Raw genomic sequence first — 20371 nt, 5'->3', positions numbered from 1 at the left:
TTCCGGTCTCCGCGGGTTCCGCCCGCCCCCCGGAACGGCAGAGGCCGGGCTAGGTTTCCAAACGGGCCTTTATTAAATTAGAAACAAACACGAAAAGTACCGGTACAGCCTCCCCCACCCCGCTGGGCCACGGTGAGCGGGACCCGGGACAACCCCAGTGTCCTGCGGGGCGGGTGGGGGGGGAGTGGGACCCTGGGACCGGGTGCGGGGGGAACCTCGGAGTCCATGGGGGTTCCCGGTGCCATGGGGGGCGCCGCCCCCGGCCCGTGTGGGGGGTGGACCCTGTCCCTCCCCCAGTCCAGAGGGGCCGGAGCCTCTCGGCCGCCCCCAGGCAGGGGAGAGCAGAGCCTCGCCCCCCGCCGCGCCCCCCATTCCCCCCGGCCTGGCCCATCCCCGCACCCCCGGGCCGCCAGCGGGGTGGGCTTTGGTTAGAATGATGGCCAGCCCAGGGAGCCCCCGGCCCGGGGGTCGTGCCCACCCCAGGGAGGTCGCAGCCCCACGCAGGCTGGCGTATGATGGTGTGGGCACCTGTCCCTTACAGAGAGGGACTGGGGCTCCCCCCAGCCTGAACTGGCTCTAGGAGCCTGGCAGAGACCCCAGTTCATAGGGGTGGTGCAGATGGGGTACATGCAAACTCGTTTTTCCCTTGCCCCCTGCACCTCTGACCTCTCTGACCCACTCTGGGCTTGGCCCGCAGGTCCCAAGGCTGCAGCAGGGACTGGCACTGCTTCGCATCACCCCCAAACCCCCACATGAAGGTCCAGTCCAACTCCCGTTTGATATCCTCAGCTGCTTCCCCTCCTCCCAGGGACTAAGCTAGGGCTCCTGGCCATCCTCCAGTGCCTGATCACACTGCTGCCAGGTCCCTGCCCAAAGCCCCCTCCAGGAGGGGATTCACTCCGCATGTGCAGACAGTGCAAGGCTCCGATTTTTTGGCAATCTCTGCCTTCTTCTCTCAGATCCACAGCACAGCTGGGAAGGCTGTCCCCATGCTCAGAGCCCCAGATCCCCATCTGTGTGACAGCCATGACTCTTATCCCCAGGATCCACGGCACTGGCCACTTCCCGGCCAGCCCCAGACTTCTCAGAGTCTTGGCTTGCTCTAAAGGGGTCAGAGAACAAGTCCAGGCCTTCCCAAGCTGCCTGAAGTGGGGCTGGCCTTTCACAGCTGGTGCCCAGCAAGTCTCAGCCTCTTCCAGTGCTTTTAAGACAGCCCTGGCCCAGGAGGTGCACCCTGGACGAGAGGGGGGTCACCCTCTCTTCCACGAGCCAAGGTGTCCCCATCCCCAGTTACCCTCGAAGCCCCCACAGCCCTACCCCAACCCAGGCAGCCCCATGCTGCCAAGGGCCTCATCCAGCACCAACAGGGTTGGGGAAGAACAGCACAGCACCTCCAATCTTCTGCACAAGCCTCCTCTGCACTCCCTGCAACAATAAATACTAATAAATACAAACTCTTCCGCACTTTCTGCTCCCAACCCCGCAACCAGCATGGGCAGCCTCACCCAGAACCCCCAGCCCAACTCTTCACTCCACCCTGCCAGCTACAGCCAAGTCTCTAAGCTGGAAGCAGCGCCAGCAGAAGGCTTGGGCACATCCCTGGAGTGCCAGGACTGCTCCCAAGCCCCTGCCCCTCCTGGTGAAGCCCCCTTGGTGATCCCAGCCCTGCTGCAGGGTGCGGGCACGGTGTCCATGCTGCTGAGGAGGACAGGGGCGTGCAGGGAGGGCGATACTTCAAGGCGGTGCTTGCTGGGTGGCCTTTTACTCATTTATCCCCAATGTGCTGAGCTGGAGGCTCCCCGGTGGCCCTGGGAGATGGAGGTCAGGCCCGGGGTGAGTAGCAGGGGTTCCTTGGCATCTCCGTGAAGGATTTCAGTTCATAGGGAATCCCCGAGTCAACTTCGATCGACTTGCGGGAGAAAAGCAGCCGGATGTCATCATGAAGGTAGATCTTCCCCGACTTGGAGCTGTGAAACCTGAGTGGAGACAAAAGCAGGGCAGAGGGACCTCAGGCTCCCAGGCAAGGGCAGCACAGCCGCAGTGGGAATCACAACCCCCTCATCGACATTAGCCCCTGCTCAAGGTGTCCATGCTCTGGTTGCCTTCAGAGGGACAGAGACTGCTGCTCTTGGGCAGGGTGGCAGCTCCAACCTCCCCAGAGGAGCAGTCGGTCCCTGCTCCTCCCCAGGGTGAGGGGGTCAGGCTGCCATCACCCCCCACTCTGGCCTGCAGGCTTGGGGGAGCCAGGGACACATGGGAGAGGATCCCAGGGGTGACCTGGGGCAGGTGCCCATTCCCAGCATGTCCTACCTTAGGTGCATCAGGTAGCAGAGGACCCTGCGGGGTGGGTCAGTGCCCGGTGGGTCTCTGGGGGCCACAGTGGCCCCTTCCTCCTCCCCCACAGGCACCAGGAAGATGCGATGGCGTAGGAAGGTCATGTGGTTGGCTGGCATGTCCTGGAAGTCGTACGTCACCAAGAACATCTTCACCACAGTCTTGTTGGGGTTAAATAAGGTCTGGGGGCAGAGGGGTAGGGGGTGAGACTGGGAAGGGCACAGGAATGGATCCATAGGGCAGGGCCAGGGCATCCAGGGGCAGCACCAGCCAGCCCAAGGGTCCAGAAAGCTCCACACCAACCCCAGAGAGCTGAGCTTGAGGCCCACAGGTCAGTCCCTTCCACCCACCTCCACTCTTGAGCTCCCATCCCATCGCATCCCATCCCCACTGCATGTACACGCTCTCTTGCTGAGACCCTGTCCCTCCTCACCAACCTCTTCCTTTCCTGCATCTCCCATCACCTTGACTCCCTGTCAGTACCCCGAGGACTCCATGCTCCCCTCCACTGTGCTGTCTTGGTGCCCACGTACCTGCTCTGCACAAACTTTCTGGCTGCTGCCTTGGGGGGAAATCGGAGCCCACCTGGTCCCCTTCCCCATGGCGCTACTGGAGGCCAGGGAACAACTCACCACTTGGATGGTTCCAGCTTTGGGGACACTGTAACCCTTCTTTCCCAAGGCCTCCAAGTCAATCACTCCCTGGGGCAAAAGCAAGAGCATGTGAGAGAGGGAGAAAGCCCACAGAGAGCCCAGCTGGGACCCAGCACGGGGCTGAGAGCCCCCCTCGCCAGGAATGCCTGGCACAAGGTGGCAAGAAGATGCCCAGCTCAGTCCCTCTCCAGACCAGAGGATGACCAAGCAGCAACACAGAAGTGACAACAAAGCAACAGCCATGAGACGGCTGGACAGCCTGTCTATATGCCTGCAAGGATTCCCTCTTCTTTCTCTCTTTGCTTTTGGGGTTAAATACTGTTCCTGGGACAGCTAGTGGTCTTCTCGGGTAGGTGGTTGCTTGAGCCATGCTCTCCAGAGAGGAGCAGCCCCCAGGACGTGTGGTGCCTGGTCACAGCCCTCACTCACCTCCCCCACGGTCCCAGCCCTCCCTCGTCTGCATACCAGGAAAGGCGAGGGCATGCTGTGTTCAGAGATGTCGAAGTAGGTGACGTCAACAGGCAGGGTGGCATGCTGGGGGCAGTAGGAGCCGCTGGCACCAATCTCTGCCGTGAATCCCTCAATCCTCCCCGACGGTGCAAAGCGTCCTTTCAGGATGGACTCCTGAGGGAGGAGGGAAGCGTTAGGGACCTTCAAACACCAGTCCTGCCCCTCGCCTCGAAGCTTCAGGTGTGATCACCCCCACATCTCCACTACAACCACGTCTGCTTGCCCTCACGTGTCCAGAGACCACCCACGAGGTGCCCTGGCTGTTCACTCTGAGACAGATTCATCGTGAATTGGTGGGCTAAAACCAGCTATCTAACACAGGGAAGCAGCAAGAGTGCTTCAGCTCAGCCCTGTAGCAACCATCTCAGCAGTGTCCAGGGTCCTGGTGCATCGCTCAAGGGTCTGCTGGCTGAGCCATCCTGCTGGTGGATGGTGGCTGTGTGACAAAGCCACTGCACACCAGGCCTTTGGGGACAATCAGCCCACCCCCACACCAGGGCTCCCATCAGGTTCAGCCTCTCAAGCCCATCGCTGGCCCAGCCTGAAGCCCCTGGGACCCACCTCCCTCCCTGGCAGGTGGGTGCCGTTACCTCAAAGTTGCCCAGCAGAGCATGGCTGACAGTGGTGGTGGCCCAGGGTGCCGCAGAGGACCTGGTGCCCCTCCGGAGGCTGCTCCGGAGATGTCGACTTTGAGAGAGAGAAGATCGGTGTCAGACTGGAGAGCATGCAGCCCTGGGCACCCGTGTCCCTGGGGATGTGGGTCTTTCTCCATGTCCCCCCATCCCTTTCTTTGGTGGAGGTTGAACTCACTTTCCTACCTGCCATGGGCAGAAGAAACCCCCCACCGCCTCACAGCCTGGGGTCTTGTGGAGGGGAGACGCCTGGGGCAGGGCAGGGAAGAGGACTAGGCCCAACCCAAACCTTCCATGGAGCTGCAGGGTGCCGGGGTGGCCAAGCACCCTGAGCCCCCATGACCACCCCGCAGGGCTGCCAGGACACTCACGATTTGAGACGCAGCCCACTCTTCAGCCTCCTCCCAATCGCAGTGCAATCCATAGAGCTCTGGAGGGGACATGAAATCGAGAACCACGTTAGGGCAGCAACCCTAGGAGATGCCATCACCCCTTGCCCTGCCCCACAGCCCCATGAGGATCCCAGCAGATCGGACAGGCTCCCATCCATGGGGAGCCGTCAGTGGCCTCTGCAGGGGCGGCCAGCAGGGCAGCACGAGGGCTGGGGTGTCTGGTGGGGACGTGGGGCTGCCCAAACCCCAGAGTGGTTTTACTGGGGATGAGGGTGTTGATACCCAAGACGAGGGTGCAGCACATGACTCCCACCTGCAAAGCAGGTCTCAGGACCAGTGACAAGACACCCCCAGACAGAGCCATGCACCAACACCCCCTTGCACCTCCCAGGGGAACAGTAACACATACGATGAAGCTCCCCGACCAGCCCAGGAAAAGTCCTGTCCCCCCGTGATTCATGCAAAGTCCTTGGTAGTGCCGCCGGGCAGAGGGGCGTGCTGCCCACCCCTGCCCACAGCCAGGCTTCTACAGCTGTAGGGTGGGGGCTTAAAGCCAGAGCCACACTGCAGCCTCCTTTTAAAGATGTCCCCTTTTCAGGGGTTTTCTCTTCTGGAAGCCACACAAAGGGCAGCACAACACAAAGGGATGATGGAGCTGGCTGGCATGACCGGACGGGAAAACCCAGGGAAGCTACTGGAGGGCTTCACTCTGCAAGGGCAGTGCTGGGGGCAGCTGGGCTGGGGGACAATCACCAAAAAGGGCACACAGGCAGGGATGGAGCTGTGCCCTATGGACAGTGTGTCCCAACTCCAAGCAGCAAGAAGCCATGGTAGCACTGCTGTCAGTCCCTGCAGGTTCCCTGGGATGCCCCAGGGAAAGAGAGGAGTGTGCCAGCTCTGGCATGAGCCTGCTGCAGCCTCAGCTGGGAAGACATGGTGAAGACAGGAAGCTGGTCAGGAGGGACAGATAAACAGAGAGGACTCATAAGCAGCTCCTGAGCTGCCAGGGTGGTTGGAAACCATTTCTGAGACCTTGTGGCACCCTGGGGACACGTCATGGGCACCCCAGAACTACAGAAAAGCCAGTGGCATCTCTGCACACAGCACTGGTACTCCCCCTCCTTGGCCAGAGCACATCCAGTCCTGCTCTGTGCCACCAAACTCTTGCCCTGGTGGATATCATGGCCAGGGACCCAAGCCATCCCACACCTTTGTCAGGCAGAGGCCAGCCACTTCCCAAGCCTGCTGTTAAGTCTAGCTTAAGTTGAAACTGTCAGACACTGAGTGTGGCCCCACACCATGTGTCCAGCTCTCACTGCCATGGGGAGGTTGTGTCCTGTCGGAACCAGGCTCTCCAGGCTAAAGAGCTGGTTGCAAGCAGAGGATCCAGTGATTACAAAATGTCAAGAGCTGGTGACAACCTACATACCATGTGTCCCAGGGCTGGCTATCAGCTGCTGCCCTGCTCACCACCAGTGCTGCAGCACTGGGACAAGACAGGGCACAGTGCCACGTTGGACCACACTGCCCACGAGGACAGCCCTAAGCTCTGGGTGTCCCCAGGCCATTCCCTGCCTCCCCTCATGAGCAATGCTCACCTTGGCCGCAGGAAGCAGGTGATTCCAGAAAGGGGCCCCCTTGGCATCAGTGCTGCGGCAAGCTGTTGGCACTGGGTGGCACGGCAGGACCCTCTTCTTCCTTGCTGGCAGACACAGGCTCTCATCCTCAGAGCAGGAGTCGGCCACAATCTCGCCCGCGGGCAGCAACTTTCTTTTGGCCGGACAGTTGCTGCTGCTGCTGTGTTGGCTGCTCCCGCAGGGCGTCTTCTCCAGGGAGCTCAGGTTGCTGGGCTCCGGGCTGAATGCTGTCTGTGGAGAAGGGGGCTCCTTGCACCCGTTGGCCACCATTTGCCATTCGTCTTCTCCGCTAACCCTGCTGCTGTGAGCTGGGCTGCTTCCTGGCTTCTCCCTCTTCCCACCAGAGTCCACCCGAGCTGTTTGTGCAATATTGTGCAAATCAAGGTGAAGTAAGTTGTGGCCAATTGCTCGCTCTACATTATCCCCATAGTCTTTAGGCTGATCCCCCGATGAGACAGAGCAACCGTCTCTCGTGTGCAAAGTACTGCAAGCAATGTGCTGGGGCCAGGAGGAGGAGGAGACATCCTGCGACTTGTCCTCTCTGCTGGCCTTGGGGCTGTGGCTAGGGCTGCACTCGCAGCGGTGCTCCACCACCCGCAGCCCGCTGTGGGAGAAGTGCTGGGCAGAGCCGCACAGGGACAGCTCCTCCACCAGCAGACCATCCTCAAAGGTATCGTCATCGTCCAAGGAAGCCTGCCCAGGGCCCCCATCACGCTTGCTGTCCCCCCCCCCGCCACCCCAGTGAGTTCGTTTGGGATCTCGTCCCCCCTCAGGAGTTCGCGGCTCGGGGTAACCCCTCTTGACAGCTGGCCGGCTGCCTGCCCGCTGCTCCGTGCTCTCAGAGGAGCTGGAGAGATGGGAGAAGATGGAGACCTGGTAAACCTTCTGGCGCTTGATCTCTGTCTCGTTGTAGCCCATCAGGATGCTGCGGTGGGTGCAGCGCTGTGCGGAAGGCTCCAAGGGTGCCTCTCCACTGGGCCGGGACAGGCTGGGGTCTGTGCTGTGCTCTGGGGGCAGGGACGTCTCCGCGTGGATGTGCCGCATGGAGCCTTAATTGCCTGGACTCCAAGCGGAGCTGGAGTCAGAACAGCCCATGCAGCAGCAGGAGGGGGACCGTAAAGTGCCACAGGTCAGGGTGCAAGGACGGGGGGGTGGGAGCTGGACCCCTCCCTCGCTCAGGACGTCCAGGTGAGCCCTCTGCTACGGGGTGCACTGCAGCACAGCATCTGGAAAGAGAGAGCAGGAGGATGGAGATCAGCCCGGGATCCCTGTACTTGTCTGGGTTTTTTGGCCTCAAGGGACCTGCAGGCAGCTCCTCATACAGCCCCAGTTGGACCTCCCTCTCCAGGGACAGGAAGAGGAACCAGGCTGATGTGGCTCTCTGGGGAACCCTGCAGCGTCACCCACCTGTGGGATCAGCACTCCCTTTGCGGCCTGGGCACAGAGAGGAGTCTCCAGCCAGGCCGGAGACTACTGGGGACGAGTCTGGACAAGTGGGTAGAAGGGGGCCTGCCCTCTGCCAGGGACTTGACATGCTTGTGCTGTTCTGGAGCACAGGAGCCAGGCAGGTCACCCCAGTCCCAGGGGCTCAAGCCTGCAAGCACCCCTTTGGGCAACAGCAACAAGATCTCCCAGTGCTCAGCAAGAAGACGTGTCCTGGCTGCATGTGCTGAACACGGCAGGGCTGGTGCGCCACGCTGCCAGCCCCATGGTGGGGACAGGAGCCTGACCTAACATCACAGTTATCTCTGCCAGATTGGACCAGGGACCTCCACCACCTCAATTAGTAGCTGGGTGGTACCATGGACTCCTGCACCATCCACCACTCCTGCCTGCCCTGACAACTGTGAGAATCCTGGCCACAAGTTTTTGTGGCATGATAAATACTGAAATGGCTGCAAGAATGGAGGAGATGCAAGAGAAGTCACTGTCAGACCAAGGAGCTCCAGAGCCTGACAAACTGCCTGTGCCTGGCAGCTCTGCCTGCTCTTGTGGATGGAGCAAAGGCTTAGGGGCAGGTGAGCCATAGGAGAATTGGTTCTCCAAGTGGGTCAAGGCTATCTGGAGAGCAAGGCTGCACATGGTATTTTGACCTCACCATGATGGGGATGGAAAAGGGGCAGGCCAGGGTGGTTGAGCCCAGGGATTTTGTTTAAAAGGAGTGATGAAAGGTATAACCACGCACCAGAACATGCTGGAGGCTGACCAGCTGGAAAGCAGCTTTGCAGAAAAGGCCCTGGGCGTCCTGGTGGACACCAAGCTGACCACGAGCCAGCAATATGCCCTTGCCACAAAGAAGGATAACAGTGTCCTGGGCTGCATTAGGCACAGTATTGCCAGCAGATTGACAGAGGTGATCCTTCCTCTCTGCTCCGCACGGGTGAGGCCACACCTAAGAGAGTCCAACAAAGGACTGACACCTGAGAGAGTCCAACAAAAGGGCCACTAAGATAATTAAGGGACTGGAGCATCTCTCCTATGAGGAAAGACTGGGAGAGCTGGGACTTCAGTCTGGAGAAGAGAAGGCTCAGGGGCATCTCATCAATGTACATAAATACCCAAAAGAAGGGTGCAAAGAATGGAGCCAAACTCTTTCCAGTGGTGTCCAGTGGCAGGCCCAGAGGCAACGGGCACAAACTGAAACGCAGGAAGTTCCCTCTGAACATCAGGAAACACTTATTTTACTATGAAGGTGACTGAGCACTGGAACAGGTCGCCCAGAGGGGTTGTGGAGTCTCCATCCTCAGAGATATTCAAAAGCTGTCTGGACATGGTCCTGGGCAATAGCTCTAGGTGGCCCTGCTTGAGCAGAGGGCTTGGACCAGATGACCTCCAGAAGTCCATGCCAACCTCAACCCCTCTGTATAACCTGCCACACTGCAGCCTGTCCTGGCTGCCCCCCACACTCACCCCTCTGCAGCAGAACCCCGCTTTCCTCCAGATTAACTTCCCTGACCTGCAGCGGGCAGTCGTTGGCACAACCAGCTGAAGACACCTGCCAGCCAGGCACCCCCCAGAAGCGGCGTGGCTGCCGTGGAATGGCTCCCACCATCACGGTGTGCCTCCAAACCTCTGCACCGTCCTCTCCAGCTCTTCAGTTTCCACAGTGGGGCTGAGGGGAAGAAAAGCAGGAGATGCAGGGCTGTAGTGATTCAGATGTTCACCAGGAAAAGGGCAGGAGGGTACTGCCTGCCTGCAGGGTCACACAGGCAGAGAAGGTAGCATTGAGGCTCAGCCTCTCCCAACCTCCCAGACCCAAAGACCACATACATCTTGACCATCTCAGGCAGTGTTATCACCTTAACTTCCATTTAAACCACGTATACTTTAAGCTAAGCTGTGAACTCTCATACTTGGCTCATATTTTACATCCCTTTTTCATGCCTTCCTATATGAAACCCTGTGTGTGTGAACAGATCCCTGTTTCTGGCAAGCATTTCGTGGCTTGCTTTCCAAGACACTGCAGATCACCAGCAACCTCTGGGCCTCCAGCTAGCCACTGGTCTCATGTCCACCTCCTGCCCCTTTCATCCATAGCACAGGACACTTTCTGGCCCTACAGACAAGGAGAAGAGCTTGCAATTGTTTTCTTCCAATAAGAGATGTCTGGCAGGGAAGGCAGAAACCAGGAGCCTGACAGCTCTGAGCCATGATGGCCCCCCACTAGCTTCACCTAGCGCAAAGACAGCAGTCCTTTTATGTGCACAGCACTCACCTGCTCAGATGTGCCCTTGATGCACAACAGAGATTTGCAGATGCAACACAGCTCCCCTGCAGTCATAATCCACTGGCCCGGCAGCTTTGATGCCTGGAAAAGGGCAAGAAGGAGAGTCAGCTCAGACAGCAGCTCGTGGTGCAACACCCTCAGCCCCTCTGTGGCAGGGGCAGTCCCTGAGCTTTGCTGGTCCAGGAACTTCCAGGTGAAGGAGGAAATGCTGCCCATCTCTGGGGATCATGACCCCTCTGCTTCCATCTGCATGCAGTCCTCAACCAGGGTCTCACTGCAGTGGCTGTCCAGAGGGAAGCCACTGCCTGTCCCACTGGGTATCCCAACCCAGCAGCAAGCACTGCTCTGAAGGCTGGAAAACAGCAGAGCCAAGCAGATGAACAAAATCCCTGAAGGGACACTCAGAGGCACCAAACACCCAAGTGCACATCTCCTTTCTGGCACCCTGGTCCAGCAAGCTCTGCATCTTGCAGGTGGGAAGCCAGCTTCAGTAGGTCACCCCCTGTGCTCGCTGCCTGACCTCGCCTGCCCCAGGAAACAGGCTGTTCTGTCATTACATTTCCAGTAAGATTTGTAATTAACAGGCACTCATGGCCAGTCCCGAAAAGTTGGCCAGCCCAAAAGCCACCACCAGCAGTGCTGGGGAAGGGCACCACCAGCAACCAGCCAGAACAGAGATACAATACACCAGTTCCCAAGGACTACTTGCAGCAGGGCAAATCAATGTGGTAGTGTAACAAAAAAATGTAATGTCTAAAACCTCAACAAAAGCTCTTTGTAGAGATCAGTTCCTCCTGGCACCCCACATGTGGCCTGCATGAAAGCCGGTAGAAAAGCAAGTGAATGTCTGCAGCTGTGGGCAGATGCCAAGGTGGTAACACGCTGTGCTCTGCCTGCCTGGACGGTTGCTGCTTCTCTCCTCCATCACTGGGGGAGATTTGTACCATGACTTACGTGGCACAGTCAACCACTGGGAAGCAAAATCAGCAACCAGCAGCAAGAGTCAGCACAGTGCAGCAGGAGAAAGCCACATCCTTCTTGCATGTGTCCATGCTGGGACAAATACGCAGTTTCACCTGCACCCTTTCTTTCTCCTTCCCATGTCCCTCTGCAGTCACAGCCCTTTGCTCCCCAGCAGCAGCTGTATTTCAGGAGAATAGGTTCATTGGGAGAGGCTGACATGCTGGCACCACAAATATATCCCAGCCAAGACCTCAACATCAGTCACCAGGTGATGCTGGCGCTAGCCAGTAGTGGACACACCTAGCACAAGGGGCTGCACCATGTTTTGCCAGCCCAGATACTGTCGCTTGAGGCATTGTGCTGGGAAATGCCAGGATTCCCCAGCCCACCCCAAAAGTGTCTCTAAGTACACTTTGGGACCTCTTTGTACTTCCCGCTGGACGACTGCCCATCAGCCTGGAAAGGGGAGCAGCTGGAACACAGGCACTGTGTCCAGGGGAGGTTCCCATCCCTTTTCCCCTAGCCTTGGGGTTTCTCTTGGCTGTGTTTAGCTCTGCCTCCCAGGGCTACTCCTCCCCACTGAGAGCCCAGCCAGCTCACAGCAGGGCCGAGCCTCTTGCAGCACCCAGCGGGAGCCCACCACCCCGCTATAGAGAAAGAGAGCAACACAGAGACCAGGAACGGGGAGACAGCACCTGGTCACCCCTATCTTCCCCTCCCCTTGAGCCCTGAGCATCTCCAAAGCCCTACTTCTGGCCACCAGGATGGGACAAAGCCAGGTCCAGGTCCTCACCAGCTCAGCTGAGCAGCACAGGTACCATCCCCTGGATGCAGCACATGGGGCTCCAAGGATTTGGCCCCTCCTAAGCCCAACTGTTAGTGATTTTACCAGTGTTTCAGCCTGACTCTAAGACAAGACTTAAAGGGCTTTGCCTGTTGGAGGAAGACCATCCACAGCTCCTCCTTCTCTCTGCTCTGTTCCTGACAAGCTGCTAGGCACCCTCAATGCTCAGAAGACGGGACGAAGCCTGTGCTTTTGCCAGAGTCCCCCAGTACCTGGGTCTGAAGCTATGCCAGGTTCAACTTTCCTCTCTTCCTCCAGTCCAGTGAAGCCTCAGCAAGGGCACTATGTTTCAACAGCCACAAAATACCCGGTCCCAAAGGACCTGAAGGGAGGGAGCGTATCTCAGGCACTGGGGCAAAAATTCTATTTCCCATGGACACCAAGTCTCCAGATCCTGATGAAGGATGACACAGCCAGGCCTGGGGAGGGTCGGGGACTTGCCTTATCTGATGGTTTCATTCCTATTAGCACATCCAGGGGGAACCCAGGATTAACAGACCATGGTCTCAGTCTGGTGGCAACAGAGCAGGATGGTGGGTGAGGAAGAGTCCCTGGCTGGGCAATGCAGCAGCTGTACCACATGCTGGGCTGCAGCCTGTAAAAGGATCTGTTGCTGTTTTAACTGTACTGTACCAGCCAGAAAGGAAGCGGGACGGGTGTGGAGGCAGCTCTGCCAGCCAGTGGGGCATCTGTCATGGGGCAGGACTGGCAGAGCCCTTGGAAAGGGGATCCTGGCAGGGCTGGCAGCACAGCACTGTTGCAAGGAGGAGAGCAAAAGGTGTGCCCAAAGGGGCCATGCTCACCCAGTGGGGATCCATGAGGCTTCCCAGAGCAGCACTGCCAGTGAGCCAAGGGGACACACGACCAGTGGACAAGAGGCTTTGCTCTGGGCATTGCTGCCTGGGGCAGAGTGCCATGCCTGGGGGCTGGCAGGGCCAAGAGGGGTCCTTGCACCATTTAGTCCACAAAAAAAAGCAAAGCAACCCCGAAGTGGCTTTTGCTGCCTTCCTTTTTCCTGCTTGCTCTTCTGGGAAGTGGTAAGGAGACCCCTGCAGCCTCACTGGGCATGAAGCTGGAACCACGAGGCCAGGAAGGAGAGGGGCTGTCATTACAGAAAAACAAATAGTCATTCTCAGTACGAGCAGAGCACAAGGCAAGAGAAGAGGCAACAGAAACTGCTGGAAACAGACTGCCTGGAAGAAAAATCGCAGCTCCATCAGTCCTATCTGAACCCAAGGAGAAGGAAAGAAATCTAACCAGTGCAAGTACAAACCCAGAAGCTCCCTGGCACAGGCTAAGAGCAGAGCTCGCGGAGTGCCAGCAGGCAGAAAGTTTCCATCACAACCCTGAAGGATGGCAGCACCAGCAGCAATGCTGCCACCACAGAAGGGTTTCTCCACAGCCTGACAGATCAGACATATCCGTCAGGAGAAAGACAGACGCGTGAGGCTGGGGACCTCCTCCAGCACCATCCATAGGAGAGGTGGCAATCCTGGAGAGAAGCTGGTTAGAGAGATGCTAGAGGAGCAAACTGCCTGAAGGGAAAGACAAGCGGCTCTGGTATCCCCCTGGAATTCAGGTCGGGGAGGAAGGAGCTCACACTTGGTGGAAATAAGGGAGAGGGAGGGAGGATGCAGAGGGAAGGAGCATCCTTGCCCCACTGCAAGGACAAGTGCTGCTCTCGGGGGTCCTCAGGAGGCCTCCTGCCGTGCCAGATTTATGCAGACGCAGAGCCTCACTCCGTGCTGGCCCCTGTGCTGATAATGGGGAGGAAGCCCGAGCTCAGACGGGAAGGATGGGGCAAGAGGCAGTGCCCATGTTAGGCATGTGAGCTCCTGGAAACCACCAGAGACAGCTTCTACAGAGACAGACCTGACACCTCCCTCTGCCCCGCAGCACCCGCGTTCAGGAGGTGCTGCTGCTGCCCTTTCTCCCACCCCCTGAGAGGGGACACCGATGGGGTGCAAAAGCCCCTGGGGACAGAGCAGCCCTCTCTGCAGGATGCCTTGCTGGTGCTCCAGGCTGCAGCAGGCTCCTGATGGGCTGAGCTCTGCCCAGTGACATGCGGTACCTCCCCAGCCCCAGCCCCACGTACAGGTGCCGCAGGGGCCGAGCCCTTCCGCTTGGCCAACCCAGGATAACACAATGAAACCTCTCCCGGGAGCTGAGGGAGCTGGAGCAGAGCCCTCAGCCCAGGGGCTTACCCCTGCTCCCTCTGATGCCCCACGTCTTGGCGTGGATCGCCTCCGCACACCTTGCCCGGGTGCCTCGCGTGCAGGCAGCAACGCTGACAATAGCCTGCAGCTGGGAAGGGGGGCTCGCAGGGTCTGCAGGCAGATCCTACTATGCAACGGCCACCTGTGTACAGCTTTCTCCCACGTCCAACCCCCCTCACCAGCCTCCCCTCCATGCACGGCTGCCCCTCTCCCCAGGAAAGCGCAGTCAAAGAATGAAAAGCAGCTTAAAATCCCGGCAGGACAATCGGGCAGCTCTCCAAAGCCAGCAGCACCCCCTGCCCACCCAGCACCAGCAGGCTCAAACCTCAGCAATACAGCCCACGGCCGCCCAGCTCCAACGTTCGACCGGGAGCCCAGGAAACCTGCAGCAGGCAGGGCAGGGAAATCCCATGCAGCAGCCGCTCACGGGGAGGACAGCCCAGGTTGAGGACAGACCTTTGTCTCTGCCTGCCTGTCTCTCTCGCTCGCTGCCGGAGGAGGAAGAGGGGGGCGGTGGGGGACAGCATGCAAAGATAACACCCCTAGGAGGGATGTCACAGCCACGTTAATCACTTGGAATTCCAGCCAGCGCAGACCCGGGCGCCGCAAATATGGGCAGCAAATGGAGATGCTCAAAGCTCTGAAATAATTGGATCCTTTCACAAGAGCCGAGCCCAGAATCCAGCACAGGAATTCAGTCCCCGCTGGAAGTCGAGAGATCAAATACGCGGAGAGGCAGGCGCAGCACAGGCAATCCTCAGCCTCCGCCGTATCCGGCTCCGCAGCCCCTGGCGCTGCTCTAATCTCAGGTGCCTTCTCAGCAGGAGCGAGGGTGAGGGAGGACCGCAGCCGAGAGCCCGAGCCCCCAGCAGAGCCGAGCTGAGGACCGGCCCCTTCCCACACAACTTACTCCACTTGTGGCAAGGTGCAGAAACGCTGCCAATGCAAAAAGAGGGTTTCGTGGAGGAAACCAGCGGCCTCGAAGCCTTGCTCGACCGGAGGAACAGCCCACAGAAAGGAGACCCCCGAAGCTGCCGGCTGGCCTCCGCAGCCCTGCGAGGGAGACGCCCGGCCCGGCAGGCTTGCCAGTCCGCATCACGTTCCCAGCGAGACGCACACACGGCACATGTAGGCTCCTGCTCGGCGCCTCAACGGCAATGAAAAGGCACGGAGGCTTCTGCCAGAAAACAAAGAGGCAGCGGCAGAGCTGGGGGTGGGGAAAACTCTCCGCTGCCCAAGAGGATCCCTGCAGAGGCAGCAGGATGCTGCTGGGCTCCACCGCGGCTACTCACCCCCACGAGCCCAAGGTGGCACCCACTTGCCTGGCACAGGGAGTCCGGAGGGTGGGCCAGTCCCTGCTCCCCTCCCCGAGGCAGCACTGGGTGGGAAGTGCTGGAGGATGCAAGCCAGGCCCAGGACAACAGCTGGCCACAAGAGGAAAATTCCTCCGGGTTGGCTCTGCTTCATAAAAAGCTGCGTCTTTTCACCTCGGGGTAGCTGCTGTGCACCACTGCTCCCGGGGGGAAGGCACAGCCGGCACCGCGCCTGCAAGCTTTGCCAGCAGGTCAACACGCAGAGCCCAACAGCGCTGGCCTTGCAGTGGCACAGCGGCCTCAGCAGTCACCCCGGGACGACAAAGAAAGTGCCCACAGCGAAAGCAAGCCCCTGGCCACCCAGACACAGGGACATGTCAGCCAGCTCCATTCCAGTCCTCCCGTCCCTCTCCAGGGGCAGTGGCCCAAGGAATGGGGACCTTGGCCACTGGATGACCACACAGATCAGCTGCTCCATGCCAGACCTTGGTGCAAACTGCAATTGATGGGGAAATTTTCCACTGTTGGTGATTCCAAAGTCCCATGCCTGTGTGGCTGGTCACAGGATGGCCACAAGAAGCCAAATGGGTCCTGGCAGTGGGCAGGGACCACTTCTGCTCTGCACTTGCATGACGCCTGGGGTCTCCAGCTGTGACCGGGGCACCAAGGCACTGTCGTGTTTCAAGTTCAATAAGGACATTTGTCCAAGGGAGGCATCCCCCAGGCCCAGGCAGGTCTATATCTAGACCCTCACCATACCAAGTGATGTACTAATGTTAGCATTAACAATCCTTTTTATCTGATGTCCCAAGAGGAAGAATGATGTGCTGGGGTGATGTCTGCATCAGAAGCCCCGGGAACCCGATCCCGACCCACTGAACTCATCCTCAAAAGAAAGACAATCACTTACTAGTAACTCCTATCCCATCAGTAACCTGTCCTGGGCTGTGGGCCATGGGAAGTGTGACCTAACTGTGTGGCATGAACAGCCCAGCCCACTCTCCATCAGTACAAGCAGGGTACAGAAACACGAGCCCCTGACAGGGAGCGCCGGGGGTGCTGATGCTTTTTGAGCTGGGAGAAGACAGCACGGCAATCAGTGGGTGACGGACCCCCTTTTGCTCCTACCTCTGCTGTCTTCTCTTTACTCCCTCCAACCACCCCCACAAACAGTCACAGCCATCTACAGCCTCATCTTCCCTCCTTACCAAGCCAGCTCCTTCTGTACCCCAATGCCCCGTAGCCATCCACACTGCCTGATCCTGGATGCACAATCCCTCACCTTCCCCACATCCTCCACATGGCAGCTGGGCTCTGCATCCCCATGAGCGTGCTTCTCTTCACTCCCACCCCAGCCTTGTCCTTCTCCACCATCAGATCTTGCCCTGCTTACACGCACCCCCATGCACATCCCCACTGTCCCCAGCTCTTTACCTGTGCTCTGTTGCCTCATGATTGCTGCAGCTTGTACCATAACTTACACCAGTCTCCCCCGCTCCCCAGCTGCCACACACCCACAGCCCTGACAGCCCGAGCCTCCTTGCACACACCTCACTGACGAGTCCCCAACACACATCTGGAAAATCCACAGTAGTGTCACCTTTTCCTACCTCACCAAATGGTCACCAGCGCACTGCAGAGAAGCAGAGAAGGTCCCAGGGATGTTGCATTACCCCGAGCAGCTCACGACACAGGCATCAAAGCTACGCATGGGAAGAGGGAGCAGGTGAAGCGCCTGTGGTGGGGAGGGCGGCAAGGATTGTGCTTGCAGCATTTACCCCGTGGGAACTGCCCGTCACCACCGCAAACCCTCTTGCGATACACTTCCTTTTACTGTAAGAGCCCTCCAAGGGAGGTGCTTGGGCACACGCACTCAGGCCTCCGGCTCAGTGTTACCAAGCTGCAGCCTGGAGATAAGGCTGCAGCAGCTGTGGGGACATTCAGCATCTTTTCCACTCCCTGTGCTAGACATCTACGTGGCACGGGGGGAGGAGATACCACACACACACACACACACACACATGGCTGTGCACACCCACCCAACTCACCTCTTTCCAGCTGCGATGTAGAAAGTCTCAAGTCTAGTGCAGGCCAGAGCAGTGAGACGGGCTGGGCAGCGAATCGCGCCATAAGGGTGAGGCTTTGTACATCTCTGTAAAGAGCTGGACACATCCAGGACTACTGCAGGGAAGGAGGAGTTCCACCATGAATTCAATGTCCTGTGCCTTGTCAGGAAAAAAGGAAGCCTTTCCCTCCCGTGGGACTGAAGGTAAAAGAGAAACACCCTGCTGGCAATAGGAAAAGGATGCCACAGCTGTCACCTGAACACTCACACTGTTGCCCATAATGGAAGCAAATACACAAGTGCACAAAACCCTTTGAAGGGAAATGAGGGGGTAGGAGGGACTGCCATGTCTGACTGCAGGCATACCCATATGCAGGGCAGTGGGAGACACAGCCCAGCTCTTATTTCATCCCATGAAACTGGTAAAGCTCCTGGTCCACACACCCTGCACCGCCTGTGGGATCCCACTGACAGCAGAGCCCTCTGCCCGGTGCATCCACCACCCCTCCATGGTGGCCAGGCTCCTCCAGGGCTCTGTGCAATGCACACAGCCAGGGATGCCCTCGGGATGGAAGGGGGAATCCACCTGGCACCTGCATGTTGCATGGGGATGGTGGAAGCCAAGGCTCAAGTGGTGCTTCATGTCAGGCAGAGGCTGGAGAGGACCTGCCCTCAGTGCTATCTGGCAGGTGCAGCCCGCAGGGACTACATGGCCCTGTGGCACCGGCATATCAGCATTCTCCGTCTTCACAGAAGCGATAGTGAATAGGGACAGGCTTGAGGTGCAGCTGTGTCCCCAGACAACACACCTGCACAGGACATAAGCCCCCACATCAGTCCCTGAAAGACACGAAGGCCCCTATGCAAACTGCTTGCTGCCACTGTTGCTGCCCATGTTTTGCTGTGCTGCTTCTGTGGGAACACACAAAGCTCAAGAGACCTCAGAGACCAGCTTAACTATGCCAGCTGGGTCCAAAACATCTTCAATTCTGGTGGCAGCCGTGCTGCTGGGGACACAGATGTCCCCCCAGACCTGACCCTCCTTGGGAAGTGGAGCCCACAAGAGACACAAGAGCTCTCCACGGACTACCAGGAACCAGCTCGTCCTCAGCCATGCAGTGAGGTACCCGTGCAGCTGGGAATGGACTCCAGGGGCCTCTTGGCTCAGACCACCAGACCCCGATGCTCTCGACGTGTGTGGGTGTTTTAGCAGGAATATCCAAGTAATGCAAGAGTACCCAGAGCGGTATTGAATAACGAGCAGACTGCTGAGGAAGGGAGAGTGCACAGGGCTCCGAGTGAGACGGCAGCCCAGCATCAACAAGCCCAAGGGAAAGGCTGAGAGAAGCAACCTGAGAAGAGATCTGGGGACTAACACAGGCTCATGGGAATGTCCTAGACCTTGAAAACCCACATAAAAGCACCTGTGGAGACTGGACAACCTCCCAGCCTCTGCCAGACAGGGAGACAGACATAGATACTGCTGCAGATCAGCTCTGCCCAGGCGCCATGGCTACATGCAGCCCCCTTTACTCTGGTTCATTACTCTTGCAGATGGGATGGGACAAACACTAAACGCCCTTTGTGCACTTACACACTGGACATGGGCTTCTGCAGCATCAGGCACCAGGGTCAAAGCTCAGAGACACAATAAATCGCACAGCGAAGTTGTTTCTGAAGACAAGGCTGATAAGACTGCCAGCAGCCAGCCTTGCAGAAGGACAGGATCAGGAAAAGAGCAGCCATGAGAATAAAAGGCTGGCAAAGAAACAGAAAATACTGGGAGCAAGTAATTCTTTCCAGACAGTCCTTTGGGCTCATCTCAGCCTCCATCTGCTTGGGATGCTCAGGCAGCTGGAGTCTTTAAAAAGGCTACTGGAGACTTCCCCTGCAATCGCCACTGTCTCTGGGACAGGCACCATGGGGAAGATAAACCTGGAGCCCTTCCAGCTGGAGGGCTGGGGGCCAGCGTCCTCTCCAGCCTCCCGATAGTGCCAGCACCCCCATACAGATCACAGCTCTGCACCGCCAGCAGAGCAGGGTGGATGGTTTACACCCTGTGCTTCATTGCTGACTGGCTTTTTGTGCTCACACAATAATGAGGACCTCTGGAGAGATGGGTGCTCCAGCTAAGATAGGCTGGAGCAAATCAATGAGCTGGGCAATCCTGTCAAGGCAGTGCCTCCATCTCCCAACACTGCTAATACCGTATGGGCAAGATGAACCAAGCCAGAAGAGGACAAACAGAACAACCCCCTGAACCCTCCATTTGCCTCCAAGTCAGTCAGTCCAACAGGCCAAGAGATGCTACTGCAGAACTGGGGAACAACAATGGTGGGAAAGGACTTCAGGGGGTTTTGGTCCAATCCTGCTGACAGCAGGGCCAAGCTCGAGCAGGTTGCTTAGGGATTGCCCCTGCCAAGGGCTGGAAGTCTCCAAATGTGGAGACCGCCTCCCTTCTTTGGGCCCTGCTCCAGAGTCTTAACTGCTCTTGTGGGGAAATATTTTTCCTAATACCTAATTGGAATTTCCCTTGTGTGCCATTGCCACTCATCCTGTCTCTGGGCACTTCGCAGGAGACCCCAGCTCCGGCTTCTCTCCAAACACTCAGCTGCCAGTCGGCAGCGGTGAGAGCCCCCTTCACTGCCTTCCCTTTCCCAGGCTGCACAAACCCACCGCTCTCAACCTCTGCCCACGGCAGCACACCAGAAACCCCACGGCAGGGCCAGAGCTCCAGAATATCTCTGGAGACTGCTGGAGCCTGTTAGTCTCCATCCTGCCCAGCCAAAGGTGCCACTAGGAAGGACAGGAGGTACCTGCAGCCAGAGCTGGGGAGCAGACACCTGCACACCTTGGGGATGTTGAAAAAAAGAGACTTACTTCAACACTGAGACCAGTGCGAGCTGTTTTTGGTCAAGTATTTGATCTTTGCTCTGGTTGGTAGCAACACCAGTGCCTGCTGCAACACACCTAGGTTATCCTGAGCACCTAGGTTATCCCAAGCTGGGAGTCCCAAGTACCTGCTCTGAGAGGTTTGGCCCTAAACACAGAAAGACAGAGAGCTTTGGCTTCACTGCTGTGGCAC

General features: G+C 58.2%; 1 protein-coding gene across 11 annotated transcripts in view; it reads right to left on the bottom strand.

The window, feature by feature from the left end:
- Positions 1-52: 52 nt before the first annotated feature.
- Positions 53-20371, bottom strand: part of ATOSB (atos homolog B) — a 41735-nt gene continuing 21416 nt past the window's right edge. For 3 of the 11 annotated variants that reach the window (XM_074856382.1, XM_074856381.1, XM_074856388.1), the window contains 10 exons: positions 17270-17402; positions 9874-9966; positions 9115-9270; positions 6120-7384; positions 4501-4559; positions 4088-4184; positions 3453-3611; positions 2967-3035; positions 2311-2516; positions 53-1976 (listed from right to left, as the gene is read on the bottom strand). In XM_074856382.1, the coding sequence (XP_074712483.1) occupies positions 1823-1976; positions 2311-2516; positions 2967-3035; positions 3453-3611; positions 4088-4184; positions 4501-4559; positions 6120-7202 (1827 nt within the window). In that variant the 5' untranslated portion in view covers positions 7203-7384; positions 9115-9270; positions 9874-9966; positions 17270-17402 and the 3' untranslated portion in view covers positions 53-1822. Of the gene's footprint in view, positions 1977-2310; positions 2517-2966; positions 3036-3452; positions 3612-4087; positions 4185-4500; positions 4560-6119; positions 7385-9068; positions 9271-9873; positions 9967-16821; positions 17026-17269; positions 17485-20371 lie in introns of those variants that run through there. The other 8 variants (XM_074856383.1, XM_074856385.1, XM_074856386.1 and 5 more) reach the window with 7 other exon arrangements.

The sequence above is a fragment of the Strix uralensis genome, chromosome Z (genome assembly GCF_047716275.1).
Source record: "Strix uralensis isolate ZFMK-TIS-50842 chromosome Z, bStrUra1, whole genome shotgun sequence".
Taxonomy (NCBI): Eukaryota; Metazoa; Chordata; class Aves; order Strigiformes; family Strigidae; genus Strix; species Strix uralensis.
The sequence above is the reverse complement of the archived record's forward strand: the minus strand, read 5'-3'. Positions and strand labels throughout refer to the sequence as shown.